Source organism: Poromitra crassiceps, assembly GCF_964638095.1.
Source record: "Poromitra crassiceps genome assembly, chromosome: 9".
NCBI classification, from domain to species: Eukaryota; Metazoa; Chordata; class Actinopteri; order Beryciformes; family Melamphaidae; genus Poromitra; species Poromitra crassiceps.
The window spans coordinates 17,971,920-17,993,304 of record NC_139630.1 but is presented as its reverse complement, the minus strand read 5'-3'; the positions used below and the strand labels follow the sequence as shown (position 1 = coordinate 17,993,304).

Here is a 21,385-nt window from a genome sequence, read left to right as displayed (position 1 = left end):
GCTGCCATGTGAGAATCAAGGCACCTGGGGAAGAGGACGCACAATGCTACAGGCAAGGCTTAAAGTTCTCAGGCACCATGCCATATTTCAGGCATAGAGCAGTATTACATTAATATAATACTTAATTTAATGCATTGTACACATTTCCTCACAGGCTCACAAATATTTTCTTGTTTTTGATTTTACCCCTGTACAGGAACAGAAAGCTGTACACGTCAATCCAACTCCAGGCAGTGTGTGACAGCAGGGGCCGATACATTGACATTTACGTGGGAACACCGGGGTCAGTGCATGACGCAAGGGTGCTGCGGCGAAGCCCCATCTACCACTCTGCCTACCCTCCCCCTGGCACTTTCCTCCTTGGAGACAGTGGCTACCCCTGTTTGGAGAGACCACTGGCCCTCATCACTCCTTTCAGGTAGGGATGCACGATATATTGGCAATCATATCGTATCGGCCGATGTTAGTCTTTTTTTCTTTTACATATTCATATCGGTCCAATGTTGCAATGTTAATATCGGTTATCGTATCGGCCAAAATGTTCATTGGTGCATCCCTACTTTCAGGAGACCTGTCAGAGGTGCAGAGAAGCTGCGCTTCAACATCCACCACGCCAGGGCTCGCAACATCATAGAGCGAGCCTTTGGAATGATGAAGACCCGGTGGAGAGCCATCTTCCTGCAGGCCCTGGAGGTAATTTAAACTGAGAATGACCGCAGCAAATGAGCAAATTCAAAGAGAAATAATTTATGTACTTATCCTTGAATTAATCTTTGGTTTCCCTCTAAGGTACACTCCACCTTTGTGCCAGATGTCATCATGGCATGCGCCACACTGCACAACATCTGCCTGGGAGTGGGTGACATCATGGAGGAAGAAGATGGGCAAGACCCTGCTGATGATGAGGCTGGGGGCGAGGCACAAGCTGGGGAAATGAATGGGAACGCCCTGCGTGACCATCTATCAACCCAAGTCAGCGCACTCCAGGATGTGGTCGGTGGCCATGAGTACGCACTGCACTGAGCTCAAGCTTATGGTGCGTCTGGGTGTTCTCCCATAATGTTCTCCTGAATCCTGTTGACTAACGTTAGAGTCCGCCGGAAGCCCGACACCGGCAGTTCCCCTCCAAGCAGGGTCTTAACGGAGCACGTTGTCTAGTGTCTTGTGCTGTCAAGTCTGTCTGTGGCGTCAATTGTCCGGGATCCTGTCCTGTAATGTGAAGTAAGTCTTGTGGCATTTCCCCTTACCCCGGTTATATACAAATGAGTTGGCAACCACCCTTTGGCAAATCAACTTTTGTACCATTTGATAATAGTTGTAAAATGATTATTTTTGTTGTTTTGTAAAATTATTCTTGAATTTTTGTAATCTGTTGTACTGTGAATGTAAATATTTTTAGTTTGAGTGTGTTCCACTGTTACCCAGTTTATTTTTGCTACATTTGAAATAAAACAATTTGCTTGTAAAACAATCTTTTGTTTATTTTATTACAAGTAACCTTGAACAACCATTTATAAAAAATCACATTTCATTTAATTTCAGTCAAAACTGGGTTGATTCAACCAACATGAAACAGAGAGAACTTCACTGACAAACAATGCTGATTTATTTTGCACATGATCTCACACATATCTTACAACTGTAACCAATTCTGAATGCATTTATTTAGACAGTTATTGAGAGTTGATTTTGAGTTAAGTTGAGTGATGTCATTAATGACAACACTGCCTCCACAACTTAACACAGATCAACTCTCAATAACTGTCTAAATAAATGCATGCAGAATTGGTTGAAGTTGTCAGATATGTGTGAGATCAATCTGCATTGTTTATGAAACAAAATGCAAATGAGAACTTCACTGAAAAACCATGCTGATTTATTTTGCACATGATCTCACAAATGTCTGAAAACTAAACAATTTTGCAGGCATTCATTTAGTTTGACAGATTTGAAAGTTAATTTGAGTTCAAGTGAGTGATGTCATTTGTCCATGAATGACTTCACTGCCTCCACAAATGAACACAGACCAACTCTCAATAAATGTCAACCTAAATGAATGCCTGCAAAACTGTTTGCAGTTTTCAGATGTCTGAGATCATGTGCAAAATAAATCAGCATTGTTCTCCTTTAAACTAGGAGCAGAGAAAGTGGCAGCAAGCAAGCTCAAAGTCAACATAGAATCAAAAGTGGAAAAAGGAGCTTACTGGTTACTTTTTAGGGAGAATATTTAATCCAGAAGTGTTGGTACACAGATAACCTCAGGTTTACATACAATGTACAACTTCAAATACAATAAGAGACACGGGCAGGAAAACGCAACGCGTTTCAACCTCACTGGGTCTTCATCAGGCTGAAGGCTGACGAAGACCCAGTGAGGTTGAAACGCGTTGCGTTTTTCCTGCCCGTGTCTCTTATTGTATTTGAAGTTGTACATTGTATGTAAACCTGAGGTTACCTGTGTACCAACACTTCTGGATTAAATATTCTCCTTTAAACTAAAAATAAGTTAGAAAGAAAATGCTCAACGCCTATCCATAAATCTCTCTAGGATAGAGAAGAGTCGGTCGGTTCGCTCTGCCTCATCCCTCCTCCTCTGCGCCTGCCTCTCTCTTTCACGCTCCATCTCCTCCTCAATCAGATCGGCGAGGCGACGCCGCTTCCTCTGTTGTGGGGCTGGGGCCATTTCTTGTGCTCTTTCTGGCTCTCGTGCCTCTCCTTCTCCTCCAGCCGCCGCTGCCTCCTCCTCTCCATCACCTCGCTCCTGTTCAGCTGCTGGCTTTGGCACACCCTCCAAAGGCAACGTGGCCCTCACCACCGCAGGCGTTATTGAATGTTTTTTTCCCAGGGCCTCGTCCATCAGGTTGTACCAAGGCCAGGTGGCCGGTGTACCCTCACCGCGGTCTGTACCACTACCGGTTGGTGGATCTTTCAGTTTCTAGAAGAAACGACAATTGAACAGTGCATAAAGAGCCCTAAAGTGAAAGAATGGATGAATATTACAATGGATATATATAAGATGGAAAGACTAACTGCTGTTATCAATCATAAAGTAGAACAATTTACCTCAAGATGGGAATGCTGGGTTCAATATATAACACCCATTAGGCCAGATTTTATTTTTTTGGATCCAAGATGAATGTATAGTGAAAAGTAGACTCCCTGCTCTATATGTTTTGTTTTTTGTTTTTGTTTGTTTGTTTTGTTGCTGCTGTTGCGGCTGTTGTGGTTTTGTCTTTTCTTTTCTTTGTCTATAAAAAAATAAAAAATAAATCTATGGCAGTACATATCTACAACGTATACAATGTAAGAACGTATAATAATCTGTCAATAAAAAGTAAAAAAAAAAAAAAAGAACAGTGCATAAAGTAAAATGCAGTAGTGGCCTGTGGCTAACACTCAAGAACAATTAATACCTTGTACTGGGTCTTCAAGTTGTCCCATTTTTTTTGGGCAGATTTGCAGTCCACTTTCCCCTCCAGCCCAATATCAGCTAGCAGTTGACTGCAAAACACACACATACACAAAACACACAGGATTTGTGGGCTGTGTCCATTTGTGACAGCATCAGTGATTCAATATTTCCCACCTGGCAACACTGGTATGAAAACTGGGCATATGAACCTCTATGAAATGGAGGGGTTTAAATTAGTGATTTGTTCATCTCAAATGTTTTCATGGCACAGGGACCCATATGGGGAGATGTTTGATGTTGATTTAGCACTGAATTGTAGAACTGTCTACACTGGGGAGACAACTCGGTGAGTGTGAAATCTAGATTAGACTACTCATCTTTATATATCGTCTGATTGGGATATTTGGTTACTTAAATTTGAGTGAAATCAAGCTAACCCCCCCCCCCCCCCCCAAATCAACCCACAGCAAAAGCCAGAGCATAATAAGCTGTGTTGTTCAATGTTGGTGTGTAACTTACTTCCATCCATTGATAGCCGAATTCCTGTCCCCTGTAAAAAGCTTCTTGAGCCGCATCCTGGCCTTAATCAGCTTTGCTGTATCCTGTTTTGTCCCTATAAAATAAATCAGTTGCCACGGTGTAATTTATTTAGACAGTGAGCAGAGCTGAAGCCAAAGGAGCTAACGTCATCATCAGCTAATGAATGCATAACGTTACCTAGCGTATTTCTTATCGATAACGTTACACATTCAACCAACAAATGTGTGCTTAAGTAATGGCTGGTTAAAAACGAACTTCACTTACACTTGAAGGTGAACGCAGGGTCTGGGAGGGGAGGCTGGCAAGCAAGACTAGCCATGTTGCTAGTACCTGGCTCTGTGTTGCTGTCCATGGCTGGTCATGAAGTTCTTTGTACTCCTGGTGCAGGCGCGCGCACGGAGCGGGTAAAACGCTAGCCACCTAACTAGTGGCTGCTGTCCAGAACACCGTCAGCTAAGATGCTTCCTACTATTCTTCAAACGTGACTTTCCTGACACCGTACAAACAACTGACCGCACTGAAATGAAGTAATGGTTTACGCTATTGACTATTCTAAAATAAAAATGAAAAGAAAGCGATGATGCTTGTTATTTAGCGAATGGGCGTTTCACTTTTTCTGTTGCGGGAGGTTTTGTGGGGGCGGCCATTGGAGGAAGTTTGTGGGGAGAGCTTCATTCTTCTTCGTGGATTGCAAGGGGCGCAAGGTATCATGGGATACCCTAGCCCACCAAAGTGTGCATGGTATGGTTCCTCAAAAATTATCAAAAATTATCCATAACTAGGTACCTAAAAAGGTTGCAAATTCAGTGAACTTATGTATCAAACTGGTTTCAGACAGCCTAATTACAACTTATTACCTAGAAATGCCACCTATAAAGATCGTTCACTTGCGTTACAGACAGAACCTTAGTGTTACATCGTGAAAAGTTTGTTGCACGACATATTTGGCGTCCTCGAGTGAGTGTGTTAGAGATAGATAGAATTCTGCGGTAAACACTGCATTTTTCTATTTTTGTTATTATTATTATTTTCAATTTTGGCATGATTTTGAGATGAGTAAATGTTCAGCTTCAGTCAAGAGACCAGCCTTCAGAAACCATAATTCAGTTATGAGTAGAAACATGTAGCTCATAAGTGGTTTGTGGGCGTGAATCAGTTCCACAGCTTTTGGTGCAGAAATGCTATAAAGATCATCTCTGAAGGAAGAAGAGTCATTAACTGTTATAAAACAGAGAGGAGTACTAAGCTGCCTCTGATGAGGGGGAACCATGTGTTTTTATTCACCTAAATCTGCTCGTCTGCTGACCTTCACTTTCCAGCTCCTGGCACACATTCTGTCTCTCTCTCTCTCTCTCTCTCTCTCTCTCTCTCTCTCTCTCTCTCTCTCTCTGGACTCAGACAGGAAACTTTCTCAGAGCTTTTAGCCTGCCGGCCGCCCTATCAAATATTAACAGCTGATCTATAATTCACAAATCTATGGTCCACCTGGATATGACTGTTCCCAGTGAGCAGCAGGGATCTGATGGAAAAACTGCAAAGGAAAAAGTGTGCGTGCCATTTGCTTTGATACCGTGGTTTATAGCATGGGTGAATACTCGATTCTGATTGGCTGCAGGGCGTCCATTAATTTCTAATAATGGACACCTAGTAAGTAGTCCAAACTGTCTATTCCCCCTTTCTGAGTTAATGAGCTTGGATAGTCAGTCCCTCTGATCTTACTGGTACTTTGTATCACATAAGCCTCTTCAGCCTTTTTCAGCACAAGGAGCCTTTGGTCGATAGAGAAACAGAGCAGGGAGCCCCTACGATAAAATAATAATAATAATAATATTGTGTCACATTTTAAGCATGGCCTATAATAACATCAGGATATCAGCATTGACAATTATTTATTTTTAATAGATTACATTAAAAAGGCAAGAAGGAGGAAACAACGTGTTTCACATTATTGCTTCATCAGATTCACTTTGTAAATCAATTTTGTTCCAAAGTAGCTTATTATTGCCCATAATGCTTGGAGCTTACTCATTATTAACTCATTGAGTGCCAGCCACTTTTGGAGAACGGACGCTCCCAGTACCAGAGTTTCAGAGCGTTTTCAGTGATTTCTCGAGGCCCACAGAATATTGTGTGATATTACTATGTAAACACCGAACACGCACAAAGAACGAGGAGACTCTATTGTATCATCAGCAAAAAAAAATGTATTGATACCATTTGCCGTTCTTTAGTTATGAGCCGGAGAAGATAGGTTGTTTTCAGCAAAAACAGGCGTTTCAAATTAGAAGCTGAGATATTCAGCCTTTTGTGAAATGAAGCATTTCAAGCACATTCACTGACTCTGAAGCTAATATTTTCTGATGTAGTGACATGGTGTAGTTGTGTGGTGCCCTGCGTGCCCCACCCCCCTCCCCCCCCCCCCCCCCCCCAGCTGCAAACTCCTCCCCACACTAACACACAGCCTCACGCACCCAGCGTCTATTTTCGGAGTGCTCCGTTTTTGTGCGCCGGCTCCCAGCGCGACACCGAAAAGCCAAACCGGACTGCTGAGAATGGTTTGGCCCTTCGGCGTCGGGTGCTGCTTTTCTGGCGGCTAATCGTGTGGAGAAACTATGCAGCAGAGACAGAGGGGCTCAGTTGTGGGCGCGGATTGACTGCTGTTCGCAGCCAACGTCAGCTCCAGCCAGAGCAATCTATATGGCTCTGGCTGCAGCATGCATCGGTTTCTCTTTCATCACGGGGCTTTTTCCTGCTGTTTTCCTGACCTTTCTCTAATCGACGTCATTGGCACTCAACGTTACTATTTACTTTGACGCCAATCGTTAATATATATATATATTTTTTTACTTTTCACAAACTACTTTGACAAAAAAATGGCGGACCCCCTGCACTACCTCTGCGGACCCCCTGGGGGTCCCAGACCCCCTGTTGAAGACCACTGACATAAGCGATCATGTCACATCCCATTCACTATTCAACTCTTCACGTCAGACTGTGGCCTACAGTAGGCCTACACAAGACTCATCAAAATGTGTTTGTGGAAATCTTGATCAAATTTTGGGGATAATGATTGGCTGGATGGATAGCTAGTGTTGTTGTTAAAAAAATACTGTCAATTTATATTTACTGATTGTCACCCGTACACAATGTTATTGACTTTGAAACTTGCTAGCATAACATTAGCTTTCTGGCTCATAGCTGCTCATCCTATTTACTGGAGTATAGTGAACTTTATGGGATGGTAATGAGTGTTCCAGGTATTAGTCAAACCCTCAGATGTTGCCCAAGGAACCTATAAAGAAGGAAAAGACAACACATGCCACAGCATTCAAATTTCTGCAGTTGGGGACAGTTCTATTGAAGTGAATGGGGCGGCCATGGCACAGTTAGTAAGTCCCACTATAAAGCATAAATGCGTCGATCAGATGAAAGAAAACACTATTATGTAGTTGGACCTACCCCACTCGGTCCTGTATCATGATGTGGTTACTGTAGCTATTCTAGCTGTATTTTGGACCAAACAGGGGCTTGAGTTCAGCTATATGCAGCTGCTGGACAGATCGAGAATCTGTTTGGAGACCAATAATAAGGAAAAGAAGCACACATTTAGATAATAAAATAAGATCAGTCAACATCACATAAGGTGAAACGACACAGATGGTTTATAGTGGGACTTACGTTAAGTCCCACTTACGGTTATGGGGCGGGCAGGGTACATCACTTACCCTGCCCGCCCCATTCACTTCAATAGAACTGACCCCAAAGTCTGACCCCAATGCAAAATCCAAATGCTCTGTGACGTGAGTGATGTCTCTTCCTTCTTTCTAGGATCCTTGGTGTTGCTGATTGCAAAATGCACAAACATAAATGAATGGTCTTAAATGGTTCTCTTTGTCGAGTGACCATGGTATAAACAGGAAGTGACCATGGTATAAACAGGAAGTGACCATGGTATAAACAGGAAGTGACCATGGTATAGACAGGAAGTGACCATGGTATAAACAGGAAGTGACCATGGTATAAACAGGAAGTGACCATGGTATAAACAGGAAGTGACCATGGTATAAACAGGAAGTGACCATGGTATAAACAGGAAGTGACCATGGTATAAACAGGAAGTGACCATGGTATAGACAGGAAGTGACCATGGTATAAACAGGAAGTGACCATGGTATAAACAGGAAGTGACCATGGTATAAACCGGAAGTGACCATGTTATAGACAGGAAGTGACCATGGTATAAACAGGATAATCCCTGTTGTCCATTAACTCCTGGTAATGGGCACCTCGTCAGGCATGACCCCTGATATGATTCCTCTCCTTGTCCCTCCTCTTTTACTATACTGATCTTTAGATGTGGACGACACACTGAAGACTATTGATCCCTGAGGGCCAAAAGATGAGCTTAATTACATACAATTATCTTGTATCAAATTAATTTAATCCTCAAGCATTTCTATGTATGCATTTTCTCCCCCCCCCCCCCCCCCCCCCAGTGTCAGCAGTCTCAGGCTATGCAGCAGTGCATGTGGCTCCATCGTGGTACTGTTCTCACATAGGGAGCGTGAAAAAGCCCTGACATGTTTGAGTGTTCATGAAGCAGTGCCTGGTGGTTTTGGGTTGTCTGCTTATTCCAAGCCCAGCCATGGATCTTCAATGGGAATGTTGCACTCACTCACATGGAGAAGGCTGATATAGCGGACGTGGCTTCAAGGAACAGCTCATCCTAAAATGCAAAATACATTACCTCTCACCTGTAGTGCTATTTATCCATCTATATCGTTTTGTTGTTAGTTGCAGAGTTTTGGAGATATCAGCCGTAGAGATGTTTGCCTTCTCTGCAATACAATGGAACTGGATGGCACTCGGCTTGTGGTGCTCAAAGCGCCCAAAACTCAACAGCACTGTCTCTTTCCAGAAATCATGACCCGGTTACTCAAGATAATCCACAGACTGTGTTGTGAGCAGTTTCATGTAGGAACTATTTTCTTTTGTAGGAACTAGCTAGCAGCTAGCAGGTGTAGTTCGGTTTTTTGGATTTTAGGGTGAGCTGTCCCTTTAAGAGCCAATGTTCCACTTTACTCCAGTTCACACAGGAAGAAGTTGTGTTAATGTGTGCATTCTGCATGGATGGCTGTATGCACACACACACACACGCACGCACGCACGCACGCACGCACGCACGCACACACACACACACACACACACACACACACACACACACACACACACACACACACTCAACTCAAACAGATGGGGGGGATGGAGAGAGAGAGACAGAGAGGATGAAGAGAGAAGAGAGAAGGGTAAAAAAATCAGCAGCCTGGCATGATGGGACTGAAATGGACCCAAAGTGGTGGGGCAAGGTTGGGCAGAATGTTGCACCTAAAGGATCCCCCCCCCCCCCAAGGACCCCCGAGTGTGTGTGTGTGTGTGTGTGTGTGTGTGTGTGTGTGTGTGTGTGTGTGTGTGTGTGTGTGTGTGTGTGTGTGTGTGTGTGTGTGTGTGTGTGTGATGGCGGGGGGTTGTAGTATGTAAAGCAGCGCCCTAAGGCCTAGCAACCAGAACAGAAGATTTGTTTCCCAGGAGACGGGCCCTGGAGAGGGCTTTCAGTGGGGGGGAGAGGAGCCTATACACACACACACACACACACACACACACACACACACACACACACACACACACACACACACACACACACACACATCATGGTATGGCTAAGCATACTAAACACCAACGCTGATTTACCATTTGTACTGCATATTGTTAACAAACACAGCTGAATATGAGGGCGCACAATTCCCCCATTGGTTTCACTACAAAGACCCCCCATCCCCCGAGCCAATCAGGAACCAGAAGCCCCTCCCCCGAGCCAATCAGGAACAAGATGCCCATCCCCCGAGCCAATCAGGAACAAGATGCCCCTCCCCCGAGCCAATCAGGAACAAGGTTCAAGTGATCCATCATCAGACAAACGATGTGAATTTAGCAACATAAAGCCTGAAATAAACTGGTCATTTAAATAAGCTAAATAAGATAAAGTCATTTTTAAAACAGTTTAAGAGCGCGAGGAAGAAGTTCATGTCTTTTGGTTCTGCTTGTGGGCACAACGGGCCCTATCGTCGCAAAAGCGGTCATTTTGTGAAAGAGGTTTATTGTTAAGGCAGCCTCTGTGCCAAATGAAAGGATGGCTTCCGTATTGCTGGCAGAGTCAACTGTCCTCTCATATTAACATCTCTTCGTGGGGCACTCAGGTAGCTGTCCCTGCCTACCAACATGAGGGTTGCAGGTTTGAGCCGTGTTACAGTAGTCTACCTCTGGCTTGGTCAGGCGTCCATACAGGAACATTTGGCTGTGTCTGTGGGTGAGAAGCTGGATTACAGGTATGTGTCCTGGTTGCGGCACTACCACCTCCACTTACTCAGGTTTTTTGTATCCGGATGTTATCTGGATAACGGCCACATTTAAAAAACTAGGTGTAAATGGGGTGTAAGAGATCTGAACACAATGTGAGCCAGACTCCAGATGTGGTCAGGCAGATCTGATTACATCCTGATCAGTAACATGCACTTTTCCTTATCCAATAATAAAGCTTTATCCAATAATAAAGCTTTATCCTTTAATAAAGCTTTTCAACATTGCTGCACCACATTATGAATTTAGATGTTTCTTATCTTCTTATTTCATCTTACTGAGCTTAGCTGTATTTTTTTTATCTGATTTAGAGGAGAGAGAGAGAGAGACACACACACACACACACACACACACACACACACACACACACACACACACACACACACACACAGACAGAGAGACAAGCAGACATTTCACAGTTCCCTAACAAATTGGATGGCAGCCTGGTTGCCAGAATAAAAAGTCGCATTTATACATTTCAAGCCGTGGATACGTAGAATAGAAAGTGAACTTTCGTTGCACATCACGTTTGTAGATACGTCTATCAACGTTCTACACCTCATAGTTTGAGTCGATGTCTCGTCATAAATGCTGGGGTAGCTGGCTGGGGGCGTGGTCAGGGTGGGGTAAATCTGCCCGTAGCATAAACCTCATTACCTGCTAGCCCAGCCCAGGCAGACACGATCGGGGATTTAACCCCCGCAGTAAACGCACATCTGAACAGACGTCTATGTATCTGCTCTAGAATCCCCAATCCTGCAGTGTAGAGCCGCAGCACCGTCCTTTCGTGAGTCAGCCCATTGAGATATATGTAGTTCTAATGTAAATTCAGTCAGGAAGACTATAATCTGCACTTTACACTTCCTCAGTTCACTTCTTATTTCTCCTCCCCTTCAAATCTGCTCACATGCTCAAAATAGCCTGTCAACTTCCGGGCTTCAATTGAATAATCAGCTGTTTGCCACCTGGTCTCTTTTATCCAATAGCATAGCATCACATCACCTGTCACCCCACACACCTCCATTATAAGCCTATCACATTGCTTTCCACCCCTCATCGTAAGCCAATCACATGGCTGTTGTCCGATTAAATATGCTTGTTTCTATCCATTCAGCCTCTCAACCTTGCTGCTGACAGTCTCACACCCTCCACCTCTCCTTCTCCATCCAGTCTTCACAGACCCATCAGATTCTTCAGTCTGAAGAGTCTCATCAGTCTCAGAAGGAGAGGCATCACCATCACCACCACCAGTATCTAGACTCTACAGGGGGATATATCTGGCTGCTGCTCATGGCTGATGCAGCTCTATCTCAATATCTCCCTGTGGTGTCTAAGCACCAAAGACTATAACAACACCTCATTCTCACCATATTTTCTGTAATGCATCATTCATTCACTATTGTAATAAATATTATTTTATTCATTCTCTGGTCTCTAGTCTCTCCTGATTGAAATGGTTTTTTTTACCCCACCCGCACTTCAAACCAAACGGTTCAGATATATTTAGAAACAGGAGAGACCACCGAACATTTCACTCGGACCAAAACATAAAATAATTGCGGATTTAAAGAAAAAGTTTTTTTTTTAAGTTTTGGTCCCAGTGAAATGTTCTATGGTCTCTCCCGATTCTAAATATAGCTGAACCGTTTGGTTTGAGCAAGTACAACTATTTCTATAAGCATTTTACGAAATGTCTATGGGAAAATAAATGGCGGATGAAAATCTCTGGTACAGTGCTGAAGCAGGAAGTGACGTTCACTTTGCCTCTCTATGTGACTGAACAATAGTGCTACTATAAAGCAGGCGAGACGTCCATCAGTCAGATGTCAAACTCACGATGCACCATGATATCGCCGATAAAGGCTTTCGGCCGACAAAATGATGCTTTATTGCTGCTGGATCATTTTGTTTGAAAGAAAATATTACATGAATTAAAAAAATATGGCACGAGGGCAAAATGTGTGAATATATCGGCAATCAGTCAAAAGAGTAGGAAAATATCCACGTCTCAGATATCAACAAAAAAATCCAATATTCTGCATCCCTACCTTAAACACGCATGAACACACAGACACACACAGACACACACACACACACACACACGCACGCATGCACGTACACACACACACACACACACACACAACACACACACAGGCGTGCGCGCTTGCACGCACACACATGCACACACATGCACGCACGCACGCACGCACGCACGCACGCACGCACGCACGCACACACACACACACACACACACACACACACACACACACACACACACACACACACACACACACACACACACAGGGAGCTTTATACAGTAGGTCCATGGATGAATAAGCCATTAGTGAATCAGACACAGATAAACATACAACAACTAACTAGGGCATCACACACACACACACACACACACACACACACACACACCTCCTCGACACAACATGGCGTGTTGTGTGGGTGGAGTTTACCTCTCTTCCTGTTTGACTTTCATCTTAAGAAGTTGCCTAAGAAGACATTTTATTAAGTGTACAAAAGACTCAATTCCCCCAATATTTCCTTGTTTTTTCCTACTTAAATTGAGGCCAAATTAGCAGCCGTGATGTAAACAACCCTCAAAAGGAGGGATTTAAATCAGCATGTTTGATGCATGTCTGATTTAAATCAGCATGTTCGATGCATGTCTGATTTAAATCAGCATGTTTGATGCATGTCGGATTTAAATCTGCATGTTTGATGCATGTCGGATTTAAATCAGCATGTTTGATGCATGTCTGATTTAAATCAGCATGTTTGATGCATGTCTGATTTAAATCTGCATGTTTGATGCATGTCTGATTTAAATCAGCATGTTTGATGCATGTCTGATTTAAATCAGCCTGTTTGATGCATGTCTGATTTAAATCTGCCTGTTTGATGCATGTCTGATTTAAATCAGCATGTTTGATGCATGTCTGATTTAAATCAGCCTGATTTAAATCAGCATGTTTGATGCATGTCTGATTTAAATCAGCATGTTTGATGCATGTCTGATTTAAATCAGCATGTTTGATGCATGTCTGATTTAAATCAGCATGTTTGATGCATGTCTGATTTAAATCTGCATGTTTGATGCATGTCTGATTTAAATCTGCCTGTTTGATGCATGTCTGATTTAAATCAGCCTGTTTGATGCATCTCTGATTTAAATCTGCATGTTTGATGCATGTCTGATTTAAATCAGCATGTTTGATGCATGTCTGATTTAAATCAGCATGTTTGATGCATGTCTGATTTAAATCAGCATGTTTGATGCATGTCTGATTTAAATCTGCATGTTTGATGCATGTCTGATTTAAATCAGCATGTTTGATGCATGTCTGATTTAAATCAGCCTGTTTGAGCATGTTTGATGCATGTCTGATTTAAATCAGCATGTTTGATGCATGTCTGATTTAAATCAGCATGTTTGATGCATGTCTGATTTAAATCAGCCTGTTTGATGCATGTCTGATTTAAATCTGCATGTTTGATGCATGTCTGATTTAAATCAGCATGTTTGATGCATGTCTGATTTAAATCAGCATGTTTGATGCATGATGCATGGTAATGTCTCTGCCATTCTCTCATTGGGATGCGTTCTAGTTAATTAAAGTGAGGTGAAATTCCTCGTTTTGCTCAAGGAACCTATAAAGAAGGAAGAGACATCACTCACATCACCGCGTTCAAATTTTGCATTGGGCCAGACTTTAGGCGGGACTGACGTGAGTGATGTGATGTCTTTTCCTTCTTTATAGGTTCCTTGGTTTTGTTGGAGGTGGAGGACTCCCTGGAACCCACTCGAGGACCCCCAGAGGCCCCAACGCCCCTTTGAGATGCAAAACAGGTCTGCATGCAATATCATTTGCAGTCAACAGAGGGCTCCCTTCATGTGTTTACATCTTTTTGGCTAAGGCATGCTAAAAAAAAGAGGGGTGCCAGATTCCTTTCCATCCCCCATTCTGTCCACAAGCCCTTTTCCTTTTACCCAGTGACACACACAAAGCACGCAGCAGAGTCTGGGTTTGTACGCATCATAACTGACTCCAGACCCGCGTCATCACACACAAAACATACAAAAATCCCATTGACTTTTACACACAAACCGGAAGTACTACTTCCGGACTCATTCCTATTCGATTTCATTTACAATAGTGTCACTGTCGTGACTCACTGGAAGCAGGCTGCAGGTCTGAGCTCTGCCATTGGCTCGGACCATTTCAGTCGGAGCGAAGGGAAATCCTTTTCCGCTCCCTGCGTGTCTCTCAAATGCCTCAAACAACAACGCAAGCTAGCAAGCTAGCAAGCTACACGCTGAAAATGGCAAATTTCGCCAAAGATTTGGATTGTGCAATAAAGCAGGCCTGCTTGGTATTTTCGGTGGATGGTTGTAAAGATAACAGAGCCTTTTCCCCCCCACTACCAGAGTGAGAGTAAGAGCAGGCAGACTATTGTGAGAGCAAAATTATTGATTGATTGCTTATTAATTGGTTGTTGATCATTATCGACTGTTCCATAATGATCTATGGCTCTCTCCTAAGATGTCATGATCAACAACCAATTAATAAGCAATCAATCAATAATTTTGCTCTCACACTATCTCCTGCCCGGGTACAGTGCGAAACGGAGAAATAGTCTCACTGTTCTCTCTCAACCTTTTTCCTATCAAGGAACCCTAATTTACTACACATCCACGAACCCCCATTTCATGATTTATTTTCCTCTCTGACCTAAATCTGAGAATATAAATCATAGTCAAATATGATTTTGTCCATAATTCCACGACTGTCTGTATTGTAGGTAGAGAGATAAATGATCAGAGAATATATGACCAAAACTGTCATTCTGTGTATATTCTCTAATTGAGTTAACTTCTTGACAATGAAATAAAGGTGAGGTTTAACATTTCATCAATTTGCTGGGGACCCGCTGGAATGCCTTCATGGATCCCTGCAAGGCCGGATTAACCATAGGGCAACCGGGGCAGGTGCCCCGGAGCCCTCGGGGTGAAGGGGCCCTCCAATTTTTTTTTTTTTTTTTTTTTTTTGTCGGGCTCATGTTGGGCTCCACAGAACTATGACACAAATCTAAGACCAATCAGGACAAAATAAAATGTGTTTCCAAGAAGATTAAGTCTGATGATTTAGTCTCATTGGATGCCTGTGGGCAAGTGGTGACCAGGGGCGCGGGAAGTGGGGGTGCTTGTGGTGCTGCGGCACCTGTTTTGTATTGGAAATGTAATGTCAATTATTTTTTCATCATTGTAAAGCCACAGCACAGTGAAGAGGATATTAATGTGAAGATTAGCCTCTTCCTTTTGCTCTCAGAGTGCATCAGATTCATGCATTTTACTTTAAAATGTACAACATTTCTTGGGGGAACATTTCGTTCCCCCTAGAAACCCGGGAACCCCCAGTCAGACTAATATCTTTATCCTGCTGGTGCTACCTCTTTGCAAAGCCTGGAATCGCCTATGAGTGAGTGAGAAACTGAATCTCAGAAACGGAATAATAACATAACAGTATAATACTAATGTTAATTTAAAATGAGATATTCCTCTAAATATGGCGAAAAAACATCCAAACATCCGGACGATGGGTAGGGGGGCCCCTGGGAGCTTCAGTGCCCCGGGGCCCCTGGGGGTGTTAATCTGGCTCTGGATCCCTGGTGGTCCCCTGACCCCATGTCGACAACCACTGACCTACCTGTACAATATAGCCAGCCATGGACTAAACCATGTGCAAATATTCTCAGATTAGAAATAAAATCATATGAAAATATTTTCAGGTTAGAGACAAAATCTCATCAAGTGGGGGAGGGGGGTGTCTATGGCTGAATTAGGGGTCCATTATGAGAAAGATAACAATCAGCCTACGAATAACAGACTTGCATAACGGCCAGCACGCACGCACGCACACGCTCACACACGCACACGCACACGCACGCACACAATCACGCACACACACACACGCACGCACACACACGCACGCACACCTCGCCCGCATTTCGACGCCCAAGCGAACAATAAGTAATATTTGCTTATTTTCAGACATATTGGCCTATAGGCACTTTATCAACACATCATTAATTGAAAATCACATTGTGCCAGTCAGATAGCCTTTACCTACCCACCCATCATCCCCTCACTGGCTCGTTACAGAGCTTGCACGGATGCAGACCAATCCACACCTAAAGGCAATAAAAGACTCAATAAAACATGAAAAAATATAATACCAGGAGGGAACCAGAAACAATATCCCACATCTGTTTATAGCCTGCGGCTAGACAGCGAAATAGTAACCCTGTCATTGTAATTGACTTGTAATAGCCTGTAGAATGATAACAGTCATTCCACTCCTGTCAGCACAAACTGAAGGATCTTTAAGATCATTCAATGATTATAGTAGCTAATAGCTATAATCATGTTTATTTTAATCTTACCCGTTTTCCAGATTCTCCAAGTCCTCAGCAAAGCATACAAGCAGGCAGGCAGACAGGCAGCAGCGCAGCCTCTCTCCGCTCAGACAGCTGGCACAGTGCGAGCCGCAGATGCTCCTTGTCTCTGGCCGGAGTCTGACAGGGCAGGCAGCAGCCAATCACACGCCGTTTGAACCTGAGCGACGGGAAATACTACCCTATGGGAGCAGGGAAGCCGGGGACGAGACCCTCCCCTTTCTGGTACACAGGGGCGTGTCTTGTCTCCAGGGGAATATGCTGCCTTCAGGTGCCTGTCGGAAATATGGCACTTATGACATGACATGAGGAACAAATAGGGACTGTGACATTTACAATGTCCAGACTGAGGTGGACAGTCAGTAACTAAGTACATTTACTCGAATAATGTGCCGTTAGTAGTAGCCTACCATTTTATGCTACTTTATACTAGCCTACTACTACATTTCAGAGGGAAATATTGTACTTTTTACTCCACTATGGGCTATTTGAAAACGTTTAGGCTACTAGTAACTTTGCAGATTCAGATTATTAATAGAAAATATAATCAACTAATAAATTGTGGTGTATTATTCTAGATTACTCTTAGATTAGTATTTAGATTACTCTAGTCTAAAACTACTCTTAGATTACTATAATGGATTATCCAGCAGTATATAAAGTAGTGGAAATCAGCGCCACCTTTAGCCTATCAGCTGCAACATAAAAGTGATGCTTACACATTAATGCATCAATAGTTATAACTCAATAATATATTATAATACATAGTGTATTATTCTGAAATGGGCCACTCTGCATGAGATCCTTTACTTGTGTTGCTTTAAGTGGGAAGCTAAGCAGGTCTGGCTGTGGTGGATACTCCTTGGATGGGAGACTGGTGCTGGAAGTGGTGTTGGAGGACCAGTAGGAGGTGCTCTTGCCTCTGCTCTGATGAATAATCTGGTCTGATTAATTATCTCCCCAATGCCCCAGGGCAGAGACAGGGACTCTGTCCTGTGAGTGAGCACCGTCCTTCGGATGAGATGTTAACCGGAGGTCCTGACTCTCTGTGGTCATTAAAGATCCCACTGGCACTCATGCAAGAGGGGTTGTAAATTGTAACCCCGGTGGCCTGGAGGTGTAACTATGGTGCCCTGGTTAAACTCCCACACAGGCCTTCCTTCAATCATGGTCACATAATCATCCCTAGTTACTTAATTGGCACATTCAGTCATCAACGCTCCACAGTGATAGTGTAGCTGATGTGTGGTGAGTGCTGGCTGCCGTGCATCACCCAGGTGAGTGCTACACCCCCCGATATGTGAAGCACTTTGAGTAGCTAGGAAGGCGCTATATAGCCTACATGCAAATGCAATCAAAAAGTACTTTGAGTTACATAAATTTATGACTTACTATGATGCGTATAATGCTAATAATAAACTACCCCCCCCCCCCACACACACAAAAACACACACACAAATTATAGGTAAGAAATCTGAGTGTAGATGGCTTTACCTGCTATACTGTGGCTGGTGAGACAGAGAAGGCAGCAATAAGCAGCATAGGGCCATGATAGGACCACAGTATGGAGACAGACAGGCCGTCCTCCTTGGCAGTATGGCTGACTGCTGGTGGGGAATGGATGAGGTGAGAGGGTGAGAGTAACCTGGCAGTGTCAGCCGTAGATGATAGGCTATCTCCTCCATCACTGAAAGCTTGCTGACGTCAACGGTGGGTCTGTCTGACTACGTGAGATAGGGTGAGAGTTGAGTACCGGGATGATGTATTTTTGTAGGCTTACCCAGAAGTCCCTGCACTTCCTGGTTCTTACGTATGAAAGTCAATGGGATTTTTCTGGGGATTACGGTTAAATGCAGGAAATAAGGTCTGTGGTTAAGAAAAGTTTATGAAACTGTAACACTTTATAATAACGTTCAGTCGTATGTCATTTATAAGCCTTTAGTTAATGATGAACTAATCACTTACAAAACATGAATTTGTAGATGATTAATAAATGTTATCTTAACATACAAATGTGTTGTAAGTCATCTATAAACCTTTAGTAAATGAAGTGTTCCTCACATGTTGTAAATGATGTGTTAATTTACAATTCATTTACAAGGCTTTCTGCATCCCCTAATCTAAAGTGTAAACCATTCATCACACATAAATGTGTTACATACAAGGAGGTAGCTCTGTTTGTCCAAATTGAAGCCAATGAGGAAGTGTCCTCTTTGCCTGCAGGGAGCGACCCATTGGTTTCTAGACTTCTGTTTTTAAGCCTCAAGTATGGCCTCAGTAAACACTTTCCTAATGTGTTTATGGTCTCAATCGCTATATTCAGACTATGTTTTGGGGCGTGATTGACAGGTCGCTTGTCCACTGATCACACAGCTCACCGATGACGGACCGATAGCAGGCCGTGCTCTGTGGGAAACCCCGGGACTTGTGTCGAGATCCAAGATGGCAATGGCCAAAATGCCATGTCAGGCGTAAAAAAACAGAAGTCCACAGACCAATGGGTCACCCCCTGCAGTCCATTCAAAAGAATGCAGGTTTAAGTACACTTCCACATTGGCTTCAATTTCTTTCCCATTTACGCTTCAAAATCATAAAAGTGGTCCGCATTTGTGAAGATCATCTTGCTGAACACAAACTTTGAAGTTTCATAAACTTTTGTTTACCACAGACCTTGCATTTAACCGAAATCCCCATGCAAAAATCCCATTGACTTTTACACCTAGTTAGTGCTAACATCCAGCTCTTCTGGACTCATTGCTGCTTACTCTATAATAAGAGGTATACTGTTAAGGGTGTCAATTTAAATTGAGCAGCAAAACATCCAACCCACACTGACCACCAGGGGCCACCCTCCTCTTCCTCGTTTTCTTTTCTCATCTTCTCATAGAGCAGCTGTTTCCTCCTGCATTCAGATAGACCTACTAAACACAGCTACAACATCCTTTGATGAAAACAGGATGAAGGCCTCAAGCATAGCGACTGATTTATTATTACCAGCCTTGAGACCTCATTTAGACAATTAGCTGTTGTTTACAGGAAATACATAACCTACTAATAATTTTTTTCTTCCGATTCCCCCCCCCCATCCTCTGCCGATCTGGGGAGAGCCGTAGACTAGCACCATGCTTCCGCTGACACATGCGAAGTTGCCAGCCGCTTCTTCTCACCTGACAGCGGGGAGGTTCACCAGCAGGACGTAGCACGTGGGAGGATCACGCTATTTCCACCAGATCCCCTTCCGCCCCGAACAGGCGCCCCGACCGACCAGAGGAGGCGCTTGTGCAGTGACCAGGACACATACCCCTAATCCGGCTTCGCAGACACAGCCAATCGTGCCTGTATGGACGCCCGACCAAGCCGGAAGTAACACGGGGGCGCGAACCTGCGACCCTTGTGTTGTTAGGCAGGGAATCTACCACTATATGCTCCCCGGATGCCCGTATTAATACAAACTTAACCAGCAAGCATATAGCTGTGGACATTTGTTTTTTCCAAGAGATAAAAAATGTATTTACTGTCTCACTCAATTCAGTAAATTGAATCCCAGGAACGAGGTTAAGCAACTTTGTTCTAAAAATCCTGCTGATACTCAGAGATCAGCAACATGTTTCTTCAATGATTCTCAAATCTCTTCATATCAAAGACCCCATTTAGAACCATTAGAGCCACTTGAAGCGATTTTGTCTCTCAGACCCAAAATTGAGAATATTTTTTATTGTTAGATATTTTTTCCACAACTATTTTTATTTTAGGTAGAGATAATAAACTATGATCAAAACAGTCGTTCTTCTACATTCTCTTAATTGTTCTTGTAAATGAAATAAAGGTGAAGTTTCACATTTAATCAATTTGCTGGGGACCCCACGGAACCCATTCATAGACCCCTGGTGGTCCCCTGACCCCACATTGAGAACCACTGACCTACAACACCAAACATCTTGAATGTGGATTGAATTAGGGGTCCACGATATGAAAAAGATTAGAAAGCGGAATTCTCCTTTAACGTCTTGTAAATATATGATCAATAATGCAATAACAATTCATCAATTTGCTGGGGAGCCCCAGGAACCCCTGGAGCTCCCACGGACCCCACGCTGAGAAGCACAGCCAGAGACATACACTGAAATAGATTGAGACACGGGTAATACTGCGCCTTTAGGCTAAAACACATGAAACAGTCCTTTTTTTTTTATTCACGGTTCATTTCTTACATTGGTTCAAGTACAAAGTTAAAATGCCTTTTTAATTAGTTCATATTCATACAAGAGTAAAATAATAATAGTGCCTTTTTCATTACTACGACAAACTTAAATACAGTCATTGTAAAGACAAACTTGATTTATACTCCTAACAATATATTTTTCTTATTTTCAGATAAAACTTTAGCACCTTTTGAAACACCCCCGGTTCCTCCGTTCCTAAAAGCTCATCTTTCATTTAGTCCAATGAGATGAGAGTCTGCATGCGCCACAGCATCGTTATTCTGTATGTGTCAGGAGTTAGTATCTCTGTGTCTGAGCGCGTCTGCTCTGTGTGTGAGTAACAGTGTTGTGT

General features: G+C 43.2%; 1 protein-coding gene and 1 pseudogene across 2 annotated transcripts in view; one reads left to right on the top strand and one right to left on the bottom strand.

Moving 5' to 3' along the window:
- The window catches only part of LOC310782937 (putative nuclease HARBI1), a gene marked incomplete at its 5' end in the record, with an annotated part of 2,766 nt that extends 1,306 nt beyond the window's left edge, over positions 1–1,460 (top strand). Inside the window, 4 exons of the mRNA XM_083643725.1 lie at positions 1–52; positions 197–418; positions 567–693; positions 790–1,460. The exon at positions 1–52 is cut by the window's left edge and continues 197 nt beyond it. Coding sequence (XP_083499851.1) covers positions 1–52; positions 197–418; positions 567–693; positions 790–1,023 — 635 coding nt within the window. The 3' untranslated portion in view covers positions 1,024–1,460. The remainder of the gene's footprint in view (positions 53–196; positions 419–566; positions 694–789) is intronic.
- LOC310781998 (dihydropyrimidinase-related protein 5-like) overlaps positions 1–21,385 on the bottom strand; it is a 70,027-nt pseudogene that overhangs the window by 26,840 nt on the left and 21,802 nt on the right. The window lies entirely within an intron of this gene.